The 11,168-nt window shown below is 40.5% G+C and overlaps 2 protein-coding genes across 2 annotated transcripts; one reads left to right on the top strand and one right to left on the bottom strand.

Annotated features, from left to right (window-relative positions):
- Nucleotides 1–237: 237 nt before the first annotated feature.
- mrpl57 (mitochondrial ribosomal protein L57) lies at nucleotides 238–2,543 on the bottom strand. The gene is made up of 2 exons (XM_079279951.1): nucleotides 2,411–2,543; nucleotides 238–802 (listed from the first exon to the last, which is right to left on the bottom strand). Exon 2 carries the CDS (start codon nucleotides 785–787, stop codon nucleotides 476–478), a length of 312 nt encoding a protein of 103 aa, XP_079136077.1. The 5' UTR covers nucleotides 788–802; nucleotides 2,411–2,543; the 3' UTR covers nucleotides 238–475.
- A 649-nt stretch (nucleotides 2,544–3,192) lies between these two features.
- Nucleotides 3,193–10,447, top strand: LOC306785760 (cytochrome P450 3A56-like). The gene is made up of 13 exons (XM_079280213.1): nucleotides 3,193–3,307; nucleotides 3,454–3,547; nucleotides 3,766–3,818; nucleotides 4,297–4,396; nucleotides 5,229–5,342; nucleotides 5,789–5,874; nucleotides 6,295–6,437; nucleotides 6,547–6,671; nucleotides 6,805–6,889; nucleotides 7,381–7,541; nucleotides 7,647–7,873; nucleotides 8,423–8,585; nucleotides 8,671–10,447. Exons 1-13 carry the CDS (start codon nucleotides 3,237–3,239, stop codon nucleotides 8,743–8,745), a joined length of 1,497 nt encoding a protein of 498 aa, XP_079136339.1. The 5' UTR covers nucleotides 3,193–3,236; the 3' UTR covers nucleotides 8,746–10,447.
- Nucleotides 10,448–11,168: the final 721 nt, after the last annotated feature.

Genomic DNA, 11,168 nt, shown 5'->3' with positions numbered 1-11,168 from the left:
TAATATATTAAATGTAAAACAGCTAAATGCATATTAGAGACATTAACCTGTCATAACATTACATCATTTTGCCCCAACCTCCCCAGACTATTTATATAATTCCTCCAACATGTCCCTCGTGGAGCACACTTCAGCAGTTCATATAATTATAGAGATTTTAAAGCCGGCGGTTTTTCTCAACTTGAAAGTGTTTTTTCTTAATGAGAGCTAAAAGAAGGACCAACAGATCAGCTGGAGAATGGTAAGCAGGTTTTAGTGGTGTGGATTCAGTCTGTGATACAGTACAACACACAAACGATTTACAGATTTGCTTTATGGAGGCAGGCTGAGTTAAAACAGTCAATTATGGATTTGGTCAACAACTCAGCTGACATAAAGTGTTGCTTCCCACACACACAACAACAAAACCGAGCTTTCCTGCACAAATAAACGTGACGTTGTCACAGTCCTCGCATGTTTACTCCTCCCCCTCACATTAACTTGACCACGTCTTGGTGATGTTGAGATGACTCAGGTGATCCGTGATGCGCTTGTGTTCAGGAAAATTGACGAATTTGGCCTCCTTGATCTTGAGCCAGTTCTGGGCTCTGCGCTCAGCGGCGTGACAGTGCTCCTGCTCCGGAGTCATGAACGGCCGGCTGATCCAGTACTCATTCTCAGCCTCGCGCTCCAGATGCTTCAGCGTGTTGCGTTTCATCTGCCATGTGATCGGTCGTGGACGACGGTACTTTCCGATCCACTGCTTCCCGGGGATGCCTTTCCGCAGCAGGGTGAGGGTGAGGAACATGGTGGCAAGTTATTTCTGAAAGGACAAAACAGTTATTATAACATATACATAAAACAGGTATTATGCTCTAGTCATATCACACAGATACCTTGACTACTCATTATAGGAAAAGCACAGGTGTTCCTAATAACATTAAGGATGGCTCTGTCCTATTCAAGTGTGTCAGTAAGCTATGACAGTGAGCCAGCATGTACAACAACAGTGGAGAACTGAGAGGAAATGGGGAGCCTTGATTGCAAAGCAATCAAGGCTGGGTATACCTTTGCAACCCTAAAAACAACGTCTGGCCCTGCAAACTGGAAAGGCGAGTTTCAGACTGCAACTTTGAGAGTGACGAAGGTGTAAGGTCTGTATCGCCCACAGAGCTCTGGGTAGAAGGTGAGAGCAGTCAGTGTAAGTGCACCTGTGTGGGTGGATCATCAGCGGAGGGCCTTTAATTAAGAGACCTTCATGTCATAAACAAATACTTCTGCCGCTGTAAAATGTTATTGTATTGGTATTTAGGACGGCTGTGGCGCCTCCTCTCCTTGAGCGATAAGATACGAGTAGATAAAACACACGGCTACAGAGGATTGAAAATAAAATAAATGAAAAACACGAATGTTAGAGTGCTTCTCAGATAAGTCTGTACTTCATGTGGTTGTTAATTGTATTTCCATTATTGAAATTTAGTAGAATGACCAACCATCAGTAACCTAATGTTATTAAAGCATGACGACTCATTGATTGTGCCAGTTTTACAGCAGTGCATGGCATCACATCGACAGCTTTATCTCCACAGGGTTACGTGGGTTATTGTGTAAAAAGTCAAAGGTTCTAACAGTAAAACCGGTTTAAAGCTGCTATTATCAGCATTTATTATTAGCAAGGGATCACATGTGTGAACTGGGTCGCTGGCAGTGACAAACCCACAGAAGCTCATTGTTATTTCAGGTTTTTTTTGGTTTTAGGAATGGTCTGTCAAATATGTAGACAGCATAAACAGGCCATTTATAGTCTCCCTGCCAGTCAACACCATGATTCCTTTAAGTGTGTGTGTCGGTGTCCCCCCCCTCCCAAGCTGTAAACCTAGGGGAAACACTGTGTGCTTTTCCTTTAATTTGGGAGCCAGATTAAACAGATTAGATGGAAATAAACCAAATTATTATTAAAACTATGTAGTGATATCAATAAACACAAATATAGAATAGACGCATATTACAATACAAATAAGAAAAAATGTAAGATTTTCGAAAGGGTGAAATAATGATTTATTTGCAAATAATTTGACTACTGTAACACATTCAGCAACAATGATTTACAAGTGGAAAATAAGCAATTAGTCAGGATTAGATTTTATAATTTAATAATCATAAGATAATACAATAATAATAAGAGTTGCAGGGTTATTGATCAGGGATTGTTCCTGACACTGTGACTAGTCAGTGTCATGTTTCTGTTCCATTCAAACTCGCGTGTGCGCGTGTGTGTGTGCAGAAGGCTACAGTGTGTTTGCTAACATTAGCCAGGTTAGTGTAGCTAGCTTAGCTGTACGCTAACGTTACAAACCAAGGGCAGCTTGAAAAGGGCATCATTAAATCGTCATAACAGACATATATTTGTTAGCCACGCGTTGTTTCTTACCTTGACTTCTAACTATGATAAATGTAGTTCACCTTCAGACGAAAAGGTGGACAAACGCCGCAAATTAGACAATTTAAAAAGACGAAGACCAACGTGAGAGCTAGCTGATGGTTGTTGACGTAATGAGTTGTATTTCCGGGTTATCTACGGTGTAGGCGAAAGCTCAAACTTGTGAAAACGTGTTTGTTTTTTATCGCGCAGTCAGTCATTTTGTAACTTATCGGTAAATAAGAAAATACTTTTAACGATTCCCATTCAAGGAGTAAGTTAAAATAGTGTGTTAAGAATACAAGAAGTACATATTGCAGTACTTTGCATTGCAGTACTCTGAGCTCCGACTTCATATCCTTCCTCTTTACATAGTGGCCACACACCTGCACATACCCACACGTTTTATGTATAACTGCACATTTACATTGCTGTAACTATCACAGTAGCAGTAGTTGTTGTAATTTAATCTGAGTTGAGTTTAAATGTTTTTAAACTTAAAGCGTTTAAATTGGCTTTGTTTGCTGATGCACGTTCCTGTTTGATGAGAAAAGAGCTTATTTACATGAAGTAGCCAAAGTTGTTGGCTTTTAAAAGCTTATAGTCTTCCAAGCTGGCACAACAGTATTATGAGCATGTAAGTACACGCCCTCGGTGCTCCGGTAGACAATAAAGACCCGGTCCGCCACTGGATTGAAACGTGCACAAATACCATTATTTACTTCCTGCAGTCTGTGTGCTCCACCCACCACCGGACATTTAAGGTCGCTTGTTTCACAGCGTCTTTAGTCATTTTGTATTTTGTTCGCGTCCAACTCTCCCCCTGCAAGAAGTCAACATGTTTATATTCAACTTGTTTTCAGCAACTACCTGGACTTTGCTGGTTCTCGTTTTCACCCTTTTAATGCTGTGAGTAGCTTCTAAAACGGTCTAAGTAGTATCCTACTAGGTTGCGATTTGATCTGTTCTACAACAACGCTTTTTGTCGTTAAGTTGTTACATTATGGATGCATGTTCGTGAAACAACTGTAACTCTTGTCTTTTTAATAATATAGGTATGGCATTTGGCCATATAGGGTTTTCAAAAAAGTGGGAATAGCGGGACCAACGCCGTGGCCGTTTGTTGGAACACTTCTACAGATGAGAAAGGTAACGCACACGTGAACAAACACAAACCTTACAGCGAATGGGAAATACAAACGAGTATTTATGTTCTTATTTGGTTCTTTTTCACTAAAACATAACTCCGCAGTCCCAGTAGCCTGCTGTACGGATTGCTTTACTTATCTATACATTCAATTCGTGTACCTTTTTGTTTTTTTTAAATCTTTTAACACTCAAAGACGTTTTTATGAAATTCCTTGTAGGGATTCCTTATTTTTTACCGTGAATGCCAAGCCAAGTACGGGGACTACTGGGGGTGAGTTGTTTATCTCATCTTCCCTCCTACAGGTGACGTCAGTTGTAAAAGAAGTACTCTTTACTGAAGTATTAAAGTACCAGTACAACCAAGTAGCCGTGCCTCCTTCTGAAACAAATCAACGGGTAATTGTCAAGGGGCTTTTTTACAACCCGGCTCAAAGGCTCCAACATAAGGGATAACAGAATAGACAGCAAATAGGACACAGACCCCGAGTGGAAGGGCACAATTGTACTTAAAATACAGTCCTTGATTAAATGTACTTTATAACTTTCCACCAATGGATGACGTAGTTTATCGTGAAAGGAAAACTTGCCACAGAAAGACACAGATATTTCTTTCCTTCAAGGAATTGGCAACAATTTCGACCATCATAGCTTGAATTCTGCCTTTGAGCTGACATGGATGGTTTTTAAAATGTTGATGTTTAATTAATAACTGATCATATAGACTGTGACATTGTATTTTTGTTGTGCAGGTTGTTTGATGCACGACAACCAGTTTTAATGGTGGCAGACCCTGAGATTGTTAAAACTGTGTTGGTGAAGGAGTGCTACTCTGTGTTTACCAACCGAAGGGTAAGAGACTCATCTGTTATCGTACACCGGAGAACATGGAAAATCAGCATATCCTGTTCAATGACATAGTAACACTTGGAGTCAGTTTTTCTATTATTCATGTCTGTGTTTTATTCATCAAATTACACAACACTGGAAAGGTCCCACAGCACTCTGCAGGGAAGGTGGGCGTATTGAGCAACCCCGTTTTTTCTGCAATGATGCAAGAATAACAGAAAGACTAAAAAGAAAAGATCGATACTTATAATGTCGTGGCAAATGGTCTGTTCTTAGACCGACATGGTTAGGAAGATCTTATTATGTCCACCTTATCAGAAAAGTTCAAAGCTCAAAGTTATTTTGCTGAACCATAAGGGAAGAAAAGGCTGCTCAGTATGCCTCATTCAAGTCAGGAGGAAGTTTGTATTTGTCATAATATCCTGGAGGGTACTCGGGACACACAACTTCTTATGCAACTGGAAAAAAACAACTCTAACAACACGCGTCACTGTTCTACAAGTGAGCAGTAAGACGAGTCTGTGGTTTTAGTAAAAATGTACAACTTGGACTGATCCTGCTGAAAATCCCTTTGGCTCATGAATGTCAAAACAGGGAATTTTAAAATCGCTATTAAGAAACGTGCCAGGATCAGATACACCGTTATCCTTTTGGATTGCCATCAAATAAAGAAGAAACTGTTCTATTAAAAGGAAGATCAATTTCTGTACGATATGATGATTCAGCTCTGATACAGGAAGTTGCATTATCGGGGCAGACGAAATAAGAAGGAGACATGAGGAAGTCTTCTGTACGAGAATCTAAACATTCAGTTTAACTGATGTCTTGTTTACAGGACAATCCAATGGCAGGACCTTTGGCTGATGCAATTACAGCAGTTAAAGATGAGACGTGGAAAAGAATGCGGAGCACTTTATCACCATGCTTCACCAGTGGAAGACTGAAACAGGTTGGTTTGGTTTCCGAGCTCAATAACCACTTCTCCAATCAGCTTCCTTTGACCTAGTCATCAGGGTTCCCACATGACCTGGAAAACAGTTGACCAACTTCCATATCATGCAAAACAAAGTGAGAGACTGGCTGTTATGTTGTGGAAATGCTGAGAACACACCTCCGAGTCACGTCACATGGTAGCACATGCAGGTTACAACCGAAGTGGCCGAAACTCTAAATCCAACTATAATTTCTAAGCGTGCAGAGATTATATCACAGATACGTTACAGCCATAGTAGCACATCTTTTGAATCCTGAAAAAATCCTGGAAAATGATCACTAGAAAAGAGTGGGAACCCTGCTAGTGCAGACAGTACATGGCTACAGAAGTTTGCATCATTGACAGAAATACATACGTACATTATCAACATTAAACAACTCTTTTTTTTCATTTTTTTTCAGGTTTTTCCCATCGTTGCTTGCTATGCAGACCGGCTCGCTGAAAAACTTGGACAAACACATGTGGATGAATCCCTCGATGTCAAACAGTATGCTGTTAATCTGCTTTATGTCATCGTATCATTACATAGTAGGGCTGTCCTCGACCTGAGAGGTACTTAGTCGACTAACACTCGTACAATTTGTCAACTAATCGATTCGTTTATTTAATCGAGAGATTTGTAAAACTGAGTTTCTCCAAAAATACTTAAACAAAAGCACGACTTTAAATCTTGTTTAGATGTGTTCATAATTTTCTTGGCGAAAAAAAAAAGTCATTCAGCTTGAAAAAAGCATAAAAAATGACAAATCTTCTCAAGAAATCTTAGTCGACTAAGACCAAAGTGACCGATAAATTGATTAATCAACTAAGAAGGGGTAACCTTTATATTCCCATAAAATGAATTCAAAATGGTAGCATTTAATCCATGTTAATTCCTCAAATAAACCACCTCTTTTTCTCTGCCTAGATTCGTGGCCCCTTATAGTTTAGATGTTGTGACCAGTGCATCCTTCGGTGTTGAGGCAAACTCCATAAACAATCCAGATGACCCGTTTAATGTTCATATCAAGAAGGTCCTCAACTTCAGAATCTGGCCTATCTTTCTACTCAGTAGGTGCTCCCTTCACCTCTGTTCCAGGCGGAGATCATTGAATCGCATCAGTACCTTGGAATCACGAGGAAGCACATTTTGGTAAACAAACCTGTGGTCTTCTTTCAGTGATATTTCCCTTTGGCGCCCGTCTGTTGGAGCTCCTGAAAATTGAGATGATACCCAGACCAAGTGTGGATTATTTCTACGACCTCATCAAGAGGTTTAAAGACCAGCACGGGGCAGAGGAATCTGTAAGCATTTCATCTGTGCAAAGGAGAATTAAAGGAACATCCCGACATTTTCAGAAATACGTTTACTCGCTTGCAAGAGTGAAATGAAACGATTGATACCACTCTCCAATTTGTGTGGACTGTTCTGATCCAGAGTCGCGCAGACTTCCTGCAGGTGATGATTGAGAACGAGATACCAGAAACGGACATGAAGAGTGAACAAGATCAGCCGAGTAAAGGTATGTTTGCACCACAGCAGTAATTCACGAAGGTGGAGGTAACGCTCTGGTCTTCATTTACATTTGAATTGTTCTCCACCTGCTTCAGGTCTTTCAGCTCAGGAGAAACACACAAGTCCATTTAAGAAGCAATTCTTATATTTTTCACAATTTTCCGACATTTTATAGAACGAACGACGACTGATTAGTCACGAATCAACATCAGATTAAGTGATCCTGATCATTTTGGTGTTGGCTTTGATGATGTCAGACGTAAGCGTAACATGTTTGCCTATTTTTTTTAATGTAAACTTTCTTTAAGCTCTTTTGGACATTAAAAAATAATAATAATCAACAATAACAAAATATATTTTTTGAAATGGAAAACATGTCTTTCTGTCTTTTAGCTTAAGAGGAAATGCACTCTGTGTGTTACGCGTGAAGATAAACGTCAAAGTCTCCGCCTGTGGAAGTAGTTTTCTTGCTGAACATTTTGCTTTATTTTGTTGTAGGTTTGACTGAGCACGAGATCCTTTCCCAGGCGTTCATTTTCATCTTTGGCGGCTATGAGACCACCAGTGTCACTCTCGCTTACATCTTTTACAATCTTGCCGTGAACCCCGACGCGATGAAGACCTTGCAGGAAGAAATCGATGCCAAGCTACCGAGAGATGTAAAGTCATTCTGCATGTGATTCGTTGCCATATGTAACAAACTTTTCCACAGCTGACATTGTATATTATTCTAATCCTCAGCTGTTTATCTTTTGCCCGTATAGGCTCCAATTCGATACGAGGATGTGGTCGGTCTGCAGTACCTGGACCAGGTTCTGAGTGAATCGCAGCGTTTGCTTCCCACTGCACCTCGGCTTGAGAGGATGTGCAAAACGACTACCCAGGTTCACGGCCTCACCATCCCTGAGGGAACCCTGGTTTGCATTGCAGTTCACTTATTACACAAGGACCCACGCTTCTGGAGCTCACCTGAGCTTTTCAGACCCGAGAGGTAAACATACACTGTCCTAAGCTTCCAGTCACGACTCTGAGAAACATATCAATCAAATCACACTATCTTCTTCAGAAGATGGAGTTAAACTGTTGTGAAATTGTCGATGTTCAGGTTTCCATTTTTACTGGCCCCTTCTCATCCATGTTGGCTTAATAGTTGGGAGTGAAAGTTCATTCTTGACTTTGGATCAGCAGCTGATAACATGTAAACAGTGGCCACATGCGACATTATGGCATATTGATTCATTTATAAAATGAAATGCAACAAGTGTGCTGTCATACTAATTCAGTGATGAAAATTAGGAATTAATATCTATCCAATGATCAGGTTTCATAAGACAGGTCCACTCTACTGGTGACTGGACGGCTGTTGCAATTACATAAAAGTATAATGGTTATTTTTCAGATATCGGTACAAATTCCGGTTTTTATGCCTGATTTAAAATAGTACATTAAATAATACTGTGTGGGACCATGATGGCTTTTACTCCCAAAAACGTGTTGAAGTATGCATAGCTCAAGAGTGTCTTTGTGGCCGTCTGTGCAGGTTCAGTAAAAACGGTGGGGAGGAGGTGAACCCGTACGCGTACATGCCGTTCGGGCTCGGTCCTCGTAACTGCGTTGGGATGCGCTACGCTGTCCTCACCATGAAGACGGTTGTTGTCCGTATCCTGCAGAGTTACACCGTGGAAACATGCAAAGACACCATGGTAAGAGCAACACGCCACGCACATTCATTCAGACTGTCCTGCTCTGTTGTCATGTCCCTTATTTTATATCTAATTCTCCCTTTAGATTCCGTTGGAGATTAACTGGATGGGCCAGCCGACACAGCCAGTAAAACTCAAGTTTGTTCCCAGACAACATTAGTTCAAAGGGGAGCTTCTCCAAGTAGACCTTGCTTCTGTATGGTTCAGTTTAACAACTGCTGAAAGGATAAGAATTCAAGTTTTGAACATTAAGTCTTTATGATACTGACAATCAGATTTTTCTTGCAATGTTGATGAATCAAATGCATTTTATGAATTTAAAGGAAGTGTGTAACATGTAGGGCAGAAGTCTTCAACAGGTGGTCTCTGCAGGGGGGTCGTAACATTTTTGGTTGATGACAAAAATGTACATATTAAAAAAATATATATTTTTTAAACTATTAGCTTCAATACTCATCACTGCAAAACTTTTCTGTAAACAGTTACCTTTAAAACTTTTCACTGTCATAATTTACCTTTAAAACTTGTACCTTTTTAAGAATTTAGACGCAGAGAAAGTGTCAAGAATATATATTTGTATGTGAAGACACATGTGTGATGAATATGTCTTCTACTAGAAGAATGTGAAGTGTCTTAAATAGGACAGAGTTGGCCTCCTGAGTGCAATTCTTCATCCGTCCACCAGATGTCCTCTGACTGTCCCTCCTGTCCCAGTCACCTGACTCGCTCACCCTCCTGATCACCTGTTCCTCATTCCCCAATCAGCCCTCTCAGTATTTATCTCCACTTTCTCCTGCCTGATGGTCAGTACTGCTTTGTTCCTTTACTTCTAGTCTCACCGTGCTGTCAGTATGATGATGCAGCGTCACTTTTTCAACGAATCACTGAGCTCTTCCTCTCTGCCTGGGTTATCTGTTCTCTTGTCTCTTGTTGAAAAATAGAGTTAATAAACACAGTGGTGGTAGAAGTACTTTTAGCAATTGTAGAAATACTCTGTTACGTAAGTAAAAGTGATGCATTCAAAAGTATTAACATCAAAATATACATAAAATACCAAAAGTTAAATTACTCATTACTGGCCCATGTTAGGACATTATGTTATTGGATTATAAATATTGATGGGTTATTGTGTTCCGCACTTTAATTTTGCAGATGGTAAAGATGGAGATCCTTTTAGTATATAGGAGTAAAAGTATAAAGTAGCACAAAACATTATTACTCAATTAAAGTACAAGCACCTTCAAATTGTACATAAGTACAGCACTTGAGCAAATATACATAGTTACTTTCCACCAATGCTGTCTTGTTGTCATACAAAACCATAACCTCCAAGTGTCTGTCATTTCAGTCTTCGGTATCCTTCTACACTTTCGCTTTCTTTGCAATATCTTTCAACCGTCCTCCATCTCCACACAGCTCTGAAACAATCCTCGGAAATGACCCCCCCCCCCTCTCTCTCCCAGTGGAAAAGTCCCTGGCTCTCTCAGCCTGGACAGGAACCGTCAGCCTCCCCTCACGTGACAGGATAAAAGAGTCAGAGTGAGACTGAGTCATATTCTCACCCTCACATCAGTTTACAAAGAGCATTGAGATTTTGAGCTCCAGTATTTGGTTAAATTGATGACTGAGTGTAAAGATGAAAAACACTGGATAAAAACAACTGAAGCAGAATATATGATGCTATTACGGGGTCAAATATCCTCTCATCAGTGTGGTTCTTGTTTCATCAGTTTTCTTTTAATTCCAATACTGATCGCAATTTAAATTCTGTGTAATGTTTCATAAGATCTGCTTGTTGAATGAATGTTGTCAAACTGGATAATGATGAACTCGAATGATTTTAAAGCTAACATCATCTTGCACACATTGTTTTTCTTTTTGTCGCCATCCTTCTGTTTTACGTCTTATAGCAGACAGAATGTAAGTTAGGGGGGTGTTCTTTTTATTGCTGAAATAATCAAACTTTATCTTGAATGAGTATTTTTGAACATTTAAATGTTACATCGGTCTGTTTTAACCCTCAAACCAAGTCTTAACCCTCAAACAGCCCTTTGAAGAATGTCGTCACAGCAGCACACACAGACACACACACACAACCAGATACAGACACACACAGACACACAACCACACACACAGCAGCACACAGACACACACAACCACACACAGACACACAACCACACACACACAGCAGCACACAGACACACAACCACACACACACACAGCAGCACACAACCACACACACACAACCACCCACTCAGACACACACAACCACACACACACAGCAGCACACAGACACACACAGACACAAACACACAACCACACACACACAACCACACACACAGACACACACAACCACACACACAGACACACACACACACACAGACACACACACACACAACCACACACACAGACACACACAGACACAAACACACAACCACACACACACAACCACACACACAGACACACACAACCACACACACAGACACACACACACAGACACACACACACACACAACCACACACACAGACACACACACACACACACAACCACACACACACAGAAAGGAAGGAGGTCATTTGTCCT

The sequence above is a fragment of the Melanostigma gelatinosum genome, assembly GCF_949748355.1.
Source record: "Melanostigma gelatinosum genome assembly, chromosome: 12".
Lineage (NCBI taxonomy): Eukaryota > Metazoa > Chordata > Actinopteri > Perciformes > Zoarcidae > Melanostigma > Melanostigma gelatinosum.
This window is presented reverse-complemented; position numbering and strand designations above follow the sequence as displayed.

Coding starts and splice junctions, on each gene's coding strand:
- mrpl57 (XM_079279951.1), bottom strand. CDS start 787: ATGTTCCTCACCCTCACCCTGCTGCGGAAAGGCATCCCCGGGAAGCAG.
- LOC306785760 (XM_079280213.1), top strand. CDS start 3,237: ATGTTTATATTCAACTTGTTTTCAGCAACTACCTGGACTTTGCTGGTT. Junction 3,548..3,765: donor CACTTCTACAGATGAGAAAG/GTAACGCACACG, acceptor AATTCCTTGTAG/GGATTCCTTATTTTTTACCG. Junction 3,819..4,296: donor AAGTACGGGGACTACTGGGG/GTGAGTTGTTTA, acceptor TTTGTTGTGCAG/GTTGTTTGATGCACGACAAC.